The sequence below is a fragment of the Nylanderia fulva genome, unplaced genomic scaffold, assembly GCF_048542155.1.
Source record: "Nylanderia fulva isolate GAGA-0341 unplaced genomic scaffold, ASM4854215v1 Scaffold180, whole genome shotgun sequence".
Classification (NCBI taxonomy): Eukaryota; Metazoa; Arthropoda; class Insecta; order Hymenoptera; family Formicidae; genus Nylanderia; species Nylanderia fulva.
In genome coordinates this window covers 186,517-204,407 of record NW_028190056.1, presented here as the reverse complement: position 1 = coordinate 204,407, position 17,891 = coordinate 186,517, and the positions used below count along the sequence as shown (strand labels likewise).

The following is a 17,891-nucleotide window of genomic DNA, read 5'->3' as shown; positions in this document are numbered from 1 at the left end:
TAATTGTCATATTTATAATTATTTTATATTTATTTGAAAAAATATTTATTTTGTTTTAACTTTGTTATTCAAATTGCGCGCCAATTAATTTATTGAGCGCGCCAATTATAGCCATTCTGAACTACTTTCCTTTCTTTCTAATGTGACAATTTTGTTATAATCGGACAAAGCACGTTTTGAGGAAAAGAATACTTCGTATTTTGTACATTATTTTGAGTGTGTGCATCGGTTCAACTCATCTGTGCATCTCTTTAATCATCATACTATATAAAAACTGGGTAATAAATAAAAATTGTATAAATATTTAACTATATATAGATTTATGTATATTAAGAGGTTAAGTTAAGTTAGATTATCGTGCTTTCGGTATCTATAATAGCAGTATAATATTTATTATAATTATTTATTTATTATAAATAGTTTATTTTATTATAAATGTTTATAATGAATAGAATACATAAATATAAAATATATTCTAAGGGTCATCTTAGGCGTTTAGCTAAAATTGAGGCAGATTCGTATTCTTTTAGTAGAAGCAGTTCATTATTACAAGCACAAACTTTGCCTTGCAATAGTTCTATGAATACAGATATAGAATGTAATAAAGAAAATACTGCAAATATGAGAAATATAAATGATGAAGTTACTTTTATATCACTAAATGAAAACAATGTAAATGACAACATATCGCAATCAAATTTAATTGAACATTTACATGAGTCCTTAGAAGCAATAAGCACAGATAATAATTTTTATGCTGAAACTATGAGTGATGAGTCTTTAAATAAAAATAAAAATTTCAAACAATCTGTAGCTGCATGGGCAATAAAATATGGAATCACACACTCTGCGCTGACACCACTGTTAGAAATTTTAAATTCTTATACAAATACTAAATTTCCAAAGGACTCTAGAACTCTTTTACAAACTCCCAGAAATATTACCGAGGTTATTGAAATGGGCAATGGTCAATATTGTCACTTTGATATTAAAAGTATTGTGGAAAAAATGATAATGGATATAAGAAAAAGTGGTAAACAAATTTCTGTACTAGATTTATTAATAAATATTGATGGCATGACTATATCTCGGTCTTCAAACGGTTGTTTTTGGCCTATTCTTGTATCGGAAAATCTGTGTGGTAAAGTATATATTGCAGGACTGTATTATGGATATACAAAACCAAAAGATCCCAATGAATTTTTAAAAAGATTTGTATCAGATATAAAGCCATTAATAATAACAGGAATTAGTGTCAATGAAATAACAGTCATAGTAAATTTAAGTGCATTGATTTGCGATACACCAGCAAAATCATTTGTTCTTTCAGTAAAAAGTCATACAGGATTTTCTAGCTGTACAAAATGTATCATAAGAGGTGAATGGCATGGACGTGTATGTTTTCCAGGAATAAATAAAAATAGCTTACGTACTGATTCAGAACTGGCAGATAATAAATACATGGGAGAATATCAGCAAGGAGAATGTATATTAAAGGAAATAGACAATTTTGGATTAGTTTCTTGTGTGCCACTTGATTATATGCATTTAGTATGTTTAGGGGTGATGCGAAAATTAATAAGTTTATGGTTGAAACATGTATTTCCAAAAAGAATAGCTAATACCTTCTGTGAACGAGTTTCTCGATTACTCAAAAATATAAGATCAACAGTTCCATTAGAATTTAATAGAAGACCTAGATCTCTGAAAGATTATAAACAGTGGAAAGCTACAGAATTTAGAACTTTTCTTTTATATTTAGGGCCTATTGTTTTAAAAGATATATTAGACAGAGACATGTATAACCATTTTTTAACGCTTCATATTGCTATTTCAATATTATGTAATCAAACTTTTTGTGAGGAAAATTATTATTTAGATTATGTTCAAAATTTATTGAAACACTTTGTTGATTCTTTTGCAAAATTATATGATAAAGCACATGTATCTCATAATATACATAATTTACTACATCTTGTTGCAGATGTAAGAAAATTTGGAATATTAGATAACTTTAGTTGCTTTAGGTTTGAAAATTATATGTCAACAATTAAAAAACTATTGAGAAAAGGAGACAAACCATTACAACAAATTTCAAAAAGATTTGGTGAAATTGAAAATATAAATGAAACATTTAAAGAAAATACTCTGAATTATGAAATAAGAGGTTTTGAATTATATTTAGATAATAAACATTTTGATGGCCCTTTAGAAAACAATATTAAGAATATTAAAAATCAATATAAAATGTTGTGTAATTTATTATATACAATCCGCTGTGATAAAAGAAATAATTGCTGCATATTAGAAAATGGAGAGTACATAGAAATAGAAAATATTATTCAGAGTGAAGATAAAACTATATTTGTGATTGGGAAAAAACTATTAAATGTAAAAGTTTTATATGATGTACCTATTCAGTCTTCACTTTTACAAATAAATATTGTAAATGAAAATTATGAAAATCAAACTTTAAAAGCATGGGACATAAATTATATAGCAGCAAAAGCTTGGAAAATTCCGTATGGCGATCAGTTTGTTATATGCCCCTTAATACATACATTTAAAAATAATTTATCTAATAATAATAGATAATATATATAACTATAATAGTTATAGTATAAATAAGAATGCTACCGGAAACACGAGCGAAATTTTCAAATCGAGAATCCTCGCCATACGGAGGTTTTCGATTGGATAGTTTTGCTCGCATTTCCGATAACGCTCTTATCCGCGCTTTACTTGTAAATATAAAAATTATAAATATATTTCATTAATATATATAAGTTATAAATATGAATGAGTTATAAAATCAGCATAGTTTAAGTGTGTATATATATACGAGTATAGAGTTCGAAGAATTGTTATAATTATTATTTATATAGTCCCGTTTGTTTATTTCTAAAAAATAAAATTTTTAGTTTATTTTGATCTTCTATATTACGTGTGATTCTATCTTCACAAAACTTATAATATCTACTTTAAGCAGAAATGGCCACCTCGAAAATCTACATTGTCGTAGAATTTGATGATGGCCTGGCAATAGTACCTTCATGTTGGTTAAACGAGAGTGAAATGAAATGTGCTTATCCCACTTTTCGGGATCCAACAAAAATAAAAAAGGCTGTTGCATCACAATTATCTCCTGAAGATAACTCAAACTGGAAAAAATATGATGTTATAAAAATCTTCTATAGAACAAGTTAGATTTATTTTTCAAAAATTCGATTATGTACATTATTTATAAATATGTCGATTTTAAATATCCTTTTTATGTCTATCTATATTTTCAGATTTATATGAAAAAGCAAAAGAGAAGCTACTTATTGCTGAAAATATGTCAGATTTGACGGCTGACGAAAGCACAGAAAATGATGACAAAAGATGCGTCAAAGAAAAAAAATCAAGACATATGCGAGCTAAAAAAATTTTTTCTTCGTCAGAAGAGTGTGAATTTGATTCTGACGTTAGTGAGAAAACAACCAAATTATTACCCTTTCCTAAACTTACAAAAAAATCTTGTGTCACGAACAATAAAAAGATTTCTGCAAGTCAATTAGCTTCACCGCCATCAATACATATAGAACGCTCAAAATCTGAATGCCAAATCAGTTCTGCTAAGCATAATAAAAGTTTAGATAAAGAAGCGACAATAAATGATACATACACAACAGAACGGAGATATTGTGACAATCTATCAGATGAAAATGGCAACTCGAAAATGACTGAGAAAGATAAAAATATCATGTGTACTGGAAGTAAAAACTTATTAATAACTGCAGAAAATGGTTAATATTTTAACAAATTTTTTGAAAATATTTATGTATATTCAAAATTATTAGTTTATTACATCAGTATTTATTATATATAATAAGAGATAATAAGTGCGCACAAATCTTTTATTACCATAGCAAAATAATTACAACACAGCGATCAAAAAAGCACTTTAGTTATTTTGCATTTTTAATTTATTTAATTTTTTAATGTTTTTAGAATTTCAAAAAGAGGTTATAAGAAAATTACAATTATTGCTTAACAAAATGACTGCTCTAGAAAATAGAATGATATTGCTAGAAACATCAAACATTATGCGGCATAGGGAGGAAGAAACAGTCAACAATACTATATTATATGAGGAGTATGATCTTCCATTACAAAATATGCAAGCATTAGAACGATTAGAACAGCTATTAAAAACTAGCTCATTTGCAGATAAAATGGTAAATATGTAGTTTTATATATATAACATATTCATATATATATAGGTTTAGTTAACAATATATATATATATATATATATATATATATAATTTTAGTTGATAATATTTCATATTTTAAATTAATAACGAATTTCTTCTTTTCTCTATCTTGTCTCTAGGTAAACACGCTGAAACAAGTGGGTGGAGTGAATTTGTCCAATATAATCCCAAATATGTTAAAAAAGTTACTAAGCGACCATTTTGCACAGACTTTCAGTTATTTAGGACAACGAAACAAGAAAAATTTTAGTGCTCTAAAATTATGCTCAATTGTGAAGAGTGAGTATTACATGAAACTCAAACAATCGATTCTGCCATATTCAAAACAACAAAACATAGACGAGACTATCCTTATTCACAAATTGTTCTTAAAATATTTGAGTTTATAGAATAGAGTATTTCTAGTACCAGATTTGATGCTTTCAATAATGAAGTTATATTTATTTTCATATTAACATAATAAAAATTTTTCATAAAAATATTTGTAAAAATATTATATCAATATAAAATTATTCAGGAAATACATATGTTAGTACATATTTATATAGAGTTACTAACTCACACACACACAATGCATAGTTTACACAAAAAAGTTAAATAAAAATCTCAAAAATAATAAGTTTAAATATAGTAATGCATAGTATAAAAAAATTTACTTATATGAAACACTATAAATATACATATATAATTAATGCATGAAATATCTCAATATATTTGTTCAGGAAATATATATACATATAACATTTGACATTATTATATATTAATATGACAATTTGTTGGATAAAATCCTTATATATGGTGACTTTTTAATATTCGACATATCTATATAACTGTATACATATAAACTCCAAATTAGAATTCTATTAAACCCGCACGAAAAAAAACTACAAGAATACGAAAAAATTACTGATACAATAATAGTTCTTCAATAATATATTATTGGTATACCAGTAATTTTTTCGTATGCTTGTAGTTTTTTTTCGTAAGGGAAGTCTGCTTGAAATTAATCGAAAAAATAATTTTATTATCCATTTTGTTGAAACTTAGTTTGCAAAAAGTTTTTTTTTCTTGCAAACTACTGATAATATATATCTTGATATTTTCGTTTTTATATCAATATAACGTTTTATTTAAGAATTATTGTAGGAAAATATTTATGTAAGTAAATATTTATTTTTTATACATATATTTTAGTATCATTATAGTAATATCGATTTTTTCCCTATTTATAGGAGTGATACGAATTCATAAACCGGAATCAAGTGATACACAGATTGCTGAGTTAATATCGAGTTGGTTAATACACGCTAAGTGGCGAGTGCAAAGAGCAGAGTATGTATATAATATATATACCATATATATATATATATATATATATATATATATGTAGATACATGTGTATATGTATATATTCATTAATAATAATAAGAATTTTATTTGTTATATTAATATTACAGTATTATAGTTAATCATATATATACAAATATTAAAAATTATAATAATTAATAAAAATAATAAAAATAGTATATATTAAGAATTATAATTAATAAAAAAGAAAAAATACAATACACATATAACGCTTTTTATAATTACTCTAAAAAAATATATTACAGGTAAATTTGTTTGAAAAATACACACATTAATTGAAAAAATTTTTATAGAGCAAAAGCGAAAAAGCAACAGGAGCGTGAAGCAATCGACGAAGCAGAGAATGCGAACTGATGATGGAAAGATGCAATATATAATTCATATTAAGTCATATTAAAACTCATATTTAGTTTATTTTATATATATTGTAAAAGTTATATATAGTTTATATTATACTATTAAGTTTATTTATCCGCAGTAGCGTTATTTCCGGTTCATTTTTTTCAATTTTCAATTTTCTAATTGGCTGGTTCTAAAAGTAAGAATCACGTTCGATTGCTACTTGAGCTGTTGAGTCTGTTGAACGCGGCCAATAAGTATTATTTTATTTTGTTCTAATTTTTATTTAATTTTTTAGTTTTAATTTTTCTTTAATTTTTATTTAAAAATATAATACAATTTTTATATGTTTGTGCAAGGGGACTCAAAAAATTTTTGCGGAAGCATCCCAGCCAAAGAAATTGTTACGCTACTGCGTTATTATTATATAAAAATCATTTATAATAACATATATATATATATATATATAATGTTATATTAAAATAATATATAATATATAATGATATATATATATATATATATATTAATCTGTGATATGTATATTAATAATGTAATAATTATATATATTTATATATATATTACATAATAAATAATATAAAACATATATATACAATTTTATAATTTTATATATATATATATATATATATATATTGTTACGTCCCTGATCTTTCATCCCCTGAATATCATCCCTTGTATCGTAGAGCTTCATCGTTAAGGGGGGTTGTTTATTGACAACCGCCCGGTGGTTGTTTTCAGGCTCCATGACAGTTTTGGTCTAGCTGTCATCTCGTACGGACGTGACTTGACCAGAGAGCAATCTTCTTTCTTTCGCGTGTACATTAGTCATTGTATTTCATCATTGTATAAAGGATCATTTCTTCATAAGAGAGTGTATTTATTTCGCGAGCCGCGAGTGAGTGAGAGTGTGTGCGAGAGACGTCTTTTGCGAGAAAGAACGTCCGGAGGACGTAACATTTTGGGGGCTCGTCCGGGATCGGATCGAAGGAATATCTCACCGCAGCGGAACGGAAACGTCGAGAATGATACATTCCCCGAGAATTACCCGTTCACAAGCTCCGTCTCGAACGACTGGCAGCGAGGAATCAGGAGAGCAAACGGGCTCGTTACCGGAAGTCGCAGGAGAACCGGCGGTAACAGAATCTACAGCTCGGGTTCTCCTTCTTGAAATGCGAGAGATGCGACAGGAACAGACTCGTCGAGAGGACGAAATTGCGGCGATGCTGCGTCGTCACGACGAGGAACTTCTAGCCTTGAAGGAGATTCATTCCCGGCCACAAAATCTACAGCTAAGTCCTTCTAATAATAGAACGTGTGGAAATTCGGGTACGCATTTTTTAAATGAGAAGGAGAACGATTTTCGCGCGATATTAGGGTACAAATTAAAACCTGATACTTATGACGGGACAGTATCACTTCGTGAATTTTTCTCGCAGTTTAACTTAATTGCTCAAGCGAATAGTTGGGATGATACAACAAAGACTGTTGCACTCGCTTCGAATTTGAGGGGAAAAGCGCGTTCAGTATTAGAGACGGTAGAAAACGTGTCCAATTTAGAATTCAACGAATTAAAATCAAAACTTGAATTGCGTTTTGGAGAAGGACTCTTATCACAAAATTATTACGTTCAATTTACAAATCGGAAACAAAAGTTTGGGGAAGATTTGGCAACATTAGGTTCGGAACTTGAAAGATTGGTTCGCCTTGCGTATCCCGAGTGCCCACACGAAATCCGAGATAAAATCGCCTGCGCGCAATTCATTTCAGCGATATATGATAATTTTGTCAAACGAACTTTACAATTAGAAAATATAACCTCATTGAGTTTGGCAATTGAAAGGGCAAAAGCCATAAAAATAATTCAAGGGGAGGGTTACGAAAGAAAGATAGATTAGCTCCTTTTCTCGAGAGAAGTTTAGAAAAATAATTAAGTAGATTGGAGCCCGAAAATGTCGATTTTTATTTAAAAATTCGGGGGGATGTTTTAATTTTAAAAAAATAGAATAAGTTACTGCGCATTTTATTTTTCGTTACAGAGTCTTCAATTTGGAAAGAAATTTGTCTTTGACCTGAGAAGAGTTTCCTGAATGGCGGAAAAATTGATCTCCCAGCTTAGTCTTCGAGGGAGAAAATCTTCATCCGTCTTTATTCTACTCTAAGAAGACTGTCTTGCCCGCGGTTTTTGATCCGTGGTTTTCCCGCGGGACTTTGGGCAAATGCCGAGACAGGGACTTGGGGAGTCCATGAGGGACGATGGGTCCACGGAAGATACCCCCCCCTTGTCTGAACCGGAGGACGAAGGGAGACTGGGACTTATCTTCAAGGAATTTTGAAAGTCGATTGGGACCAAATTGACGGAGTCGCTCGGTAACCTGCGGCAGCAGCCCAGGGTAGGGCAGGAAGACTCGTCGGTGCCCTGGAATCGACAATTGATACAGTTGTACTGTGGACTTGGATTGGCGAATATAGTCCAACGGATGCGCGACGGGATCCAGAATGGCGGATTGTTTGGTAACCTGTGGCAGGAGCCCAGGGTAGAACAAGAAAATTCGTCGGAGTCCTGAGGTCGGCATCGGAATGCAGAGTTATTGTACAGCGTTGGAAAGCCCTCTGTTTTTGATTGTCGGGACGACAATCTTGAAGAAGGGGGCAGTGTTACGTCCCTGATCTTTCATCCTCTGAATATCATCCCTTGTGTCGTGGAGCTTCATCGTTAAGGGGGGTTGGTTAGTGACAGCCGCCCGGTGGTTGTTTTCAGGCTCCATGACAGTTTTGGTCTAGCTGTCATCTCGTACGGACGTGACTTGACCAGAGAGCAATCTTCTTCCTTTCGCGTGTACATTAGTCATTGTATTTCATCATTGTATAAAGGATCATTTCTTCATAAGAGAGTGTATTTATTTCGCGAGCCGCGAGTGAGTGAGAGTGTGTGCGAGAGACGTCTTTTGCGAGAAAGAACGTCCGGAGGACGTAACAATATATATAAATGAATCTCTCATATATCCTAATAAGCTTACAATAACCTTAAATTGTAAGATTCCACAAAGATTAATAAATATGCCATTAACCTCCCAATAACATGTGCATGTTCGTCCAATCTCATTCCCTTAACATCCCACAAACCTTATAGGACATGTTGTATTAATATTCATATAACATACTAAGAACCTTTTAATTTGTAATATTAAAAGGTTCTTAGTATGTTATATGAATGTTAATACAACATGCCCTGTAAGATTTCTGGGATGTTAAGGGAATGAGATTGGACGAACATGCACATGTTATTGGGAGGTTAATGGCACATTTATTAATCTCTGTGGAATCTTACAATCTTACAATTTAAGATTATTGCAACCTTATTTAAATGTTGATGTGCTGTGAGGGCTATCAGTCTTAATTGAGCGTAAGAATCAGATTTCCTGCTCACCTTGAGATCATGTTCTATCACTGCAATTGTTTTAATTGCCCTGTTGAACAACGTACAGGGAGTAACATTCTCTCCCTGTAATATATTTATGATATCTTTTACAGTGACCATCTTGAAAGAGGATGTTATACTAATCAAACCTATACCTTCTAATAATACCTATAGAATACTCAGAATACAGTGTAAAAATATTGCGATCACGAGTTAAGGAACTTCAAGCTATTATTGCAAAACAACAATATGGAATCCCTCGTACGCTAATCGCAGTGAATATCGACCTATATATTTTCAATAGAAACTAAACACATATAATTACATGCAAATTTTCTAAATTGAGGAGAGATCACCTAAATTGCTATTTGCATGTGTAAAATTGAAATACTATTAATTGAAATGAGTTTAATCTAATCGCTATTCTATATATTGATGAATAGCTATAATATAGATTAACAAGAGTAACAAAAAACCAAAAATCAATCAATGATAATATCAATAAGAATAAAATAATAATGACAATAAATTTCAGTTAATTCAACAGCCTCAATAACTAGATTGAGGAGAGATCACCTAAATTACTATTTGCATGTATACAGTTGAAGTCCTATTAATGAGTTTAATCTAATCACTATCCTATATAGATAGATAGCTATACATAGATTAACAGGAGTAACAAAAAATTAAAAATCATCAATAATATCAATAAAATGAAATAATAATGACAATAATGACAGGCCTAATTATGTTTTATAGGCCTAATAATAACTAGTATTAAAATCACCTACCTTATTATTTAGGAAATAGTAAGGTATACAAAACATAAAATATTACTGTTAAACATATCTTTTCAGTGACAATTGTAAGTAGAAAATATAATACCTTTATGGTATTATTTACAGTGTATCCTAATTATAGTGTTTGTCATAGACAACAAAATAATACAAAACAATTATATCAATATAAAAAATAATAATAACACAAATAGGACATTTACGATTTAAACATAGGTATCAGATCATATATAAACACGCACATTCTGCGATTAAGTAGAGTTTGAAATAAGGTGTCTTTTTATATTGTTGGTCTTGTCTTGTGTCATCTTCAATAACTTTTTCAAAAAAAAACGTGGTTAAAAATTGTCAAGAAGGACGATGTCAAGTAAGCATATTGTGTTTTAATTTTTTACATACGTTAATCGTCAATTTTTTATTAATCGCAGCGCATATGGAACGTATTAATTTCTCACATATTAACAATGAAACTTTACGAGATTTGATTAAAATCAAAGATCATATCGAGGCAAACATTTGTTGGATATGACAGATTAAAACACGCTTTAATTACTTATAAATTCTCGACTCTTATTAAAGAATTAACATTAATTTTTGATATTATGTAGAATTTTTGTATGAATTTGGGTTTTTTTAATAGTTACTGTAATATAATACTGAGGAAGACCGCGTGCGGTTGAAACGTTTATTTTATAATGATTGTAATTTTCGCTTAAGTTTGAATATAGAATGTTTGTAGCTTTCACATAATGTTTTATGTTTAGTATATACATGGAATAAATTTTATTTGACAGAACAACTCTAAGAATTGTTCGATAAATTGGCCTTTTTATTTATCACTAGTTGTATATAAAAGATATTGCTTGTTATACTCATTCATTCTATATAACCATCCCTAATAATAATAATATTCCTAATTTTACGGATAATTTCGCCCGCACTTATATAATCTTATTTTTTAACCAATTAGTACAATGTTATCTCTACCTAGCACAAAAACAGTACGCAATAATATGCAGTTTAAAATCAATTCTCACCCTTCATAAATATAAATATCTGTGTGATAAGATAGTATACTAGATTAGTATTCAAAACAAAATGAATAAGTAATAAAAAAAGAGTAAAAACTGCATATGCAATTCCTAAGATATCTATTTGAATTGCTTCTTTCGTTCCTATCCAATTATAAGTAGCTGTTAATATTAATATTAATATTCCTATTTATCAATAATTACTCACACCTATATTAGCTAAGAGACCTTCTAAATTCTATATAATAATAATATATATATATATATATATATATATACGTGTTGCAGAAGAGAGAGAGAGTGTGTGTGTGTGTGTGTGTGTGTCCAAACGAAACTTGCGTGATTGATGTGTGCATGTGCATGCGAGATTGGGCAATGCTAATTAGATTTGCGCAATTTGTATTGCGCGCCGCGACTCTCTCAACACCGTCGCGCACCAATCACATCGGGCTCGCCCTCTCTTTACAGCGAATCAAGAGAACGCTTTACGCTCAAACACCGCGACCGTTCGAACGACCACAGGCAACCGTTATCTACAAACAAACGTTGACTACAAACAGTTTTGTCCTCCGACTTTTGTTAGGGTTCCTTACAAACAATGCCAACCAAATTAAAAGTTCGATGATTTGGTTTTCGGAACCCTCTCGAAGGTCAAAAGGATAAAATCATCCGTCCGCTGCCGTTTTTCTCTTCACTTCACTTGGCTTACGATCGCTCGCACGTACAGACCAGAGTTCGCTGTCGATGATAATTGCTCCGGCACTTCTTTTCGGGCAATTCACGTCGTGATTTTCAACTGCACTTCTTGCAGTTTGTTTGCATCTGTCTCACCGTGCACGTGTCTGTAAATATATGTATCTTCATTTATTTGTGATATACTGACTCTTTTTGTTCTACCGAACACTGATTCCTTCGCTCACGTTCACTGACACACGCGTATTTCTCGGCAACCTCTCATCAAGATTCCGCACAATACGCAATAAAAATTATTGTTGAATTTATTATTCAAATGAAATCTCTAATTGCCTATTCCTCCATAATGTCTATGTATCATTCTAAGTAATATGTATAATAAATTTATTCTAATATTATGAAATGAACTTGTGTTACTCAATAATTCACATAATAATCATTAATATAATATCAAAAATCAAAATCAGAATCACTATAAGTGATACACATAACATTATCGTATAATTATGAATAACACAAATACTGCTCGTTCATATTAATATCCACCAGCTCTTCTTTGCTAATTAAATCAAATAGTATCTCTAAATATCAATACTATGAGAAAACGTGAATAACTAAATGTCACTTTTCACATTTAGTACATTCAAAAGTCAAAATCGAAAATATTACATATTTTAACTGGATTAATGTATAGATTTCTTATAATTATCAATATACACCAGAGAGTTTTTTTACTAAATAAATCAACAAGTGTCTCCAAATCAATACTTTAAAAAAACGTGAAACTAAATGTCACTTTTTCGCATTTAGTACATTCAAAAGACAAAATCGAAAATATTACATATTCTAACTGGATTAATGTATAGATTTCTTATAATTATCAATATACACCAGTTTCCTTAATAAATAAATCAACAAGCGTCTTCAAGTATCAATACTTTAAGAAGACATGGGTAACCAAATGTCACCTTTCGTATTTAGTACATTCAAAAATCAGAACCGAAAACATTACATATTTCAACTGGATTAATGTATAGATTTCACCCCTCCTCCTTTTTTGTGTCGCTGGGTGTTCGAAAATCGAACGTTTAAAACCTGCAAGTAAAATCATTAGACCATTCATGCATCACTTTTATGCCACATGCATTTTGCTACTATAGATGAAAATTTATATTATAATCAAATAGCGCTCGGCCGCAAGAGTATACGGTTACCCCGCGCCTTCGAAAAATAAGCGCTTGCGTTATCTCATATTAAACTGTAAACACCGCGGTCGCGCGAGAAGAGATAAAAAACAACTATACTAATAACAAAATTGAGATGTTGTTTGAGGAATAAACAATTACAATAAACGTTCTTTCGCCCTCAACCGAACGATAGAATTTTAGAAATGTTCGCGAATATTCTTGAATATAGAGCCTATTGTATAAACCTCCTCTCGAGCGGCCGCGGCGCTCTTTCCGATTGCTAGTCGTCGCGAACAGAGTACGTTTTTCCGATAAAGATCGCTCATCTTTTTTCGTGCTAACTACCATTGCTTGCGGACAGAAATAATTATATTCTCGACTTGGCTTTTCTCTCGGTTTATTGTACATTGATTATACGTTCGACTCGGCTATTCTCTTGTGATTAATTCTTCGCGGTTTCGACAATTGTAGTTTTTGTGTTAGTTAAATATATATTCAGTGTTAACGATACGCGTATGTTGAGTTCAGTGATTTTCCGACGTCCCGCTTTTGATTTTCCTATCCTGCCTTCCGTCTCGCACATTATTTTGATCCTTTGAGCCGGATCTTCCGGAACTTCCTCTGAATCCAGTGCCACGGAAGTGATAGTGAAACAGTGTCGGTGACCAGTGCATCTGAAAAAGAGACAGAGTCACAAAATCTCGCGCGCGTACGAGAACCTGCTGAAACTCGGTGAGGCCAAGATCACTCTCGGTGCGGTGGAGGCCCGGCTTCAAAACCTCGAGAAGCTGTGAGAGAAATTCGACGCTATTAATGATGCGTTGACGGATCGAGGAAATCAAAAATAATGTCTATGCTAAATAAGACATCCCGTCGTTAGAAGAGGAAGCTTACTTGCAGAATAAGGGCCTCATGCTCAATCTGAAGAGCGTTCTCCAATCCCACCAGCAGGCATCCGGCTCTACCGCAGCAGCGACATCGGTATCAGCTCCTCGGACCGCACTTCCAAAAATTCAACCGCCGACCTTCGCTGGGAAATATGAAGACTGGCCTTCCTTCCGGGATCTCTTCCAGTCAATCATCGACAGGAACCAGTCAGCCAAACCTGTAGAGAAATTACACTACTTAAAGCTCTGTGTTAAGGAGGACGCGGACTTACTAATACGCAACCTTAGCACTACAGACGACAACTACGAGATCGCGTAGAAAACGCTGAGCGACTACTACGAGAACAAGAGGTTATTGACGCACAACTATCTAACCAACTTCCTGGCGTTGACAAGGATGAAAAGCGAATCCGCAGCTGAACTGAGGTGGATCTTCCATGGCCTTAAAACCACGGTCAGCTCATTGAAGAGCATCAATCGTCCCATCGATCGAACGGAAGAATTTTTCGTGCATCTAGGCGTGGAGCTTCTTGATAATCGCTCTTGTCGGAAATGGGAGAGCGACATTAGCCATACAACGAATCCTCCGACATACGCCGAGCTGGAAGCCTTTATCGAGCGACGGCTTCATACACTGGAAGCGCTGTTTCCCGCCCGGAACGACAGCTCAACCAGCAACACTACCGGCAGTTCAAAAACGACACGGAGTCACCACGCGAGGAAACAAGAACAAAAGGAGAAGTCAAGAGGCCGGTGCTTCATTTGCCAGGGTGACCACTTCGTCATGTTCTGTGGCGAGTACAAGGAGAAGACGGCGATGGCTCGCAAGCAGCTCGTCACCGACCTGAAGCTCTGTGCGAACTGCCTCGACCGACACCAGTTAAACGAGTGCGCGACGAAGAAGACTTGCACCGCGTGTGGCACCACTCCTCGCTGCACGATGCCTTCCGGAAAGCTGAGGCCGCCACTACATCACATGTGGCCCAAGGATCTTGCACTTCCTCTGTCACGGTGCTTTTCGCCACAGCTCGAGTCCACGTCTTCGACTGTCATGGATCCTGGCATTCCGCTCGCGCACTAGTCGACCAGGGCTCCGAGTCGTCCATCATCTCCGAACGGCTAACGCAGCGATTACGACTGCCTCGCAAGACAGCTTCCGTCAGCGTCTATAGGCTCGGCAAGAAAAAGACAGGAGTTGCCAAGAGAAGAGTAGTGTTTATCCTTCAGTCGCACAGCGGTGAGTCAGCCATTTCCGTCGACGCCTTGGTATTGCCGAAGCTCACGCTCTTCTCCGGAGGATGCCGTAACAACATGCAATCCTGGTCACATTTCAAGGGCTTGGAACTCGCCGACCTGGAATTTCGCTCATCGGACCCAGTGGACATTTTTGGCGCCGATGTTTACAGAGTCATAATCCGCCAGGGTCTGCAAAAAGAAGGGCCTCATGAACCCGTAGCGCAACAGACCTCTCTGGGATCTTATCAGGCACCGTTAGTGAGACGGCACCCGGTCAACAGATCTCCTCCCACCATTGCCAAATAGAAGAGGACGTCAACTGTTTGGTGCGGGAGCAGGAGGAAGTTCGCCGGCCGTCTCAGCTCTTCACCAAGGCTAAACAGAAGTGCGAGGACCATTATCGCCGCCATCATTCGCGCGCCGCTGACGGCAGACACTGCCGTCTTACATAGTGCGACTGCCGACGATCGAGCCTCTACCTGACCTGTCTGGAACACGTCGCGCCGCCAGTCGTGCTCTGCAACACGTGACAAAAAATTTGAGAAAGAGAGCGACTTTCGAAACATGTACGTGGAGTTCATGCAACAGTACTTGGACCTGCTACACATGATGCCTGCCCCGTTGACTGAATCGCATCAGGGTGCCTGCTACCTGCCGCATCACGGAGTCTTGCGTCTGGACAACGCCTCCACGAAACTGAGGGTCGTCTTCAACGGCTCGAGCTTCTTGCCAAACGGGAACTCCCTCAATCGGTATCTCATGACTGGGCCGAATCTGCTTCCAGCGCTGGCCGACATCCTGCTTCGCTGACGACGTCACCGATACGTCTTTGCGACCGATATCGAAAAGATGTATCGGTAGGTCCTGGTGCACCCTGACGACCGCAGCCTGCAACGAATAGTGTGGAAGGATGACTACGAGGACGACATCAAGGAGTACTGATTGTGCATCGTTACTTACGGTCTATCCTGCGCTCCGTATCTGGCGATCCACACCTTACGCCAACTTGCCGAGGACGAAAGGCAGCGCTATCCAAAAGGAGCCACCATACCGCTGAGCAATGTCTATATGAACGACATCCTGTCCGGTGCTGCGATCCTTGAGGAAGCTGAAGCCATGCTGCGACAGCTGACAAAGATCTGCAAGGCGGGCGGCTTCTCGCTAAAAAAGTGGTCAGCAAACCACTCACGACCGCTGAACCACGTGGGGCCCGACGATCGCCTTTAACAAGAGGCAAGATGGTGGCTGCCCGGCGAGAGTCACTCTACTCTCGGGTTACGCTGGCAACCCTGTGACGATCGGTTCTTCTTTACTACCCAATAGATCACTCTCTCGTCTATCACCAAAAGGTCGGTCCTCTCGCTGACAGCCAAACTGTTCGATCCGCTCGGATGGCTGTCCCCAATTACAGTATTGGCCAAAATCTTTATACAATCTACCTGGCTACTAGGCCTCGACTGGGACTCACCGCTGCCAAACGACGAGGCGAGGAAGTGGCTGCGATTCCAGAGCGAGCTACCGGAGCTGGAGAAGCTTTTTATACCTTGCTGGTTAGGAAGTGTGACTGACTTACACCTGGAGATCCACGAGTTCGCCAATGCCTCCGTGCGTGCCTACTCCGCCGTCATCTACCTGAAGACAAAAACGTACGAGATTACAAGAGTCACCCTGCTTGCAGCAAAAACCAAGGTAGCGCCTTTGAAGCAAGTCTCCTTACCGCGCTTGGAGTTGTCTGCCGCTACTCTTCTCGCTCAACTGGTCGCCCACGCCGTACCTCTCATTAGTGCAGAGAAGGCGCTTCTTCATCTGTGGTCGGATTCCACAGTGACTCTTGGCTGGATCCGTGGACACCCCTCGTCATGGATCACCTACGTGGCTAATTGGGTCAGTGAGATTCAAACACTGCTCCCGGACGCCCACTGGCATCACATCCCAGGCTGAGAGAACCCCGCTGATTGCGCTTCCCGGGGACTCTACCCCAGCGAACTGGTGGACCATCCTCTCTGATGGCAAGGATCTTCCTGGTTATCTACGGAGAGCAGCCCTTGGACGAACAACTGTGAGGATTTTCTTGAGGATGACCTTCCTGAGAGACGCCGCCGCCATCGTCGAACAGGGGGCCGAACCGAAGATGCTGCTGTGCTATTCTTCTCTGCAACAATTACTTCGGATTACCTCGTGGTGCCGTCGTTGGTTGCTGATCCACCGTCGGCCTCGCCACGTACAGGACAAGCTGAGAGTGATCAGCTCAATAGAGCCAGACTCTCCTGGTTGAGACTGATCCAGGCTGCAAAATACGAGGAAGAAATAGAGGTACTGCAAGGAGAAAAGCCTCTGCCGCTGCGAAGCTTCCTTCTTCAACTCAGTCCGTTCCTGGACGAGGAGGGAATCCTTCGCTTCGGCGGACGGCTACGACACGCACGGATGCCGTTCGACGCCGCCCACCTACCATACTGCCAGGAACATCAACGTATACCAACCTTGTCATCACCGACCACCATCATCAGCGGAGCCACCTTACACGGCGGCACCCAGTTGACTTTGTGCTCCCTGCGGTAGGAATACTGGATTCCTCGCGGCTGCTTTTTAGTAAAGAGTCACCTCGATCGCTACGTAAAGTGCCTGAGATGGCGGGCCGCAGTCACTCAATCACTCATGG

The 17,891-nt window shown here is 36.0% G+C and overlaps 2 protein-coding genes across 2 annotated transcripts; both read left to right on the top strand.

The window, feature by feature from the left end:
- The first annotated feature begins 2,774 nt into the window (after positions 1-2,774).
- On the top strand, positions 2,775-6,210 carry LOC114936732 (uncharacterized). Its single transcript, XM_085481540.1, has 6 exons — positions 2,775-3,202; positions 3,294-3,788; positions 3,994-4,220; positions 4,378-4,537; positions 5,491-5,590; positions 5,920-6,210. The coding sequence occupies exons 1-6, from the start codon at positions 2,992-2,994 to the stop codon at positions 5,978-5,980; spliced, it is 1,254 nt and encodes a 417-aa protein (XP_085337666.1). The 5' UTR covers positions 2,775-2,991; the 3' UTR covers positions 5,981-6,210.
- A 10,090-nt stretch (positions 6,211-16,300) lies between these two features.
- Positions 16,301-17,791, top strand: LOC114933370 (uncharacterized). The gene is made up of 3 exons (XM_029305898.1): positions 16,301-16,404; positions 16,582-17,120; positions 17,349-17,791. Exons 1-3 carry the CDS (start codon positions 16,301-16,303, stop codon positions 17,789-17,791), a joined length of 1,086 nt encoding a protein of 361 aa, XP_029161731.1.
- Positions 17,792-17,891: the final 100 nt, after the last annotated feature.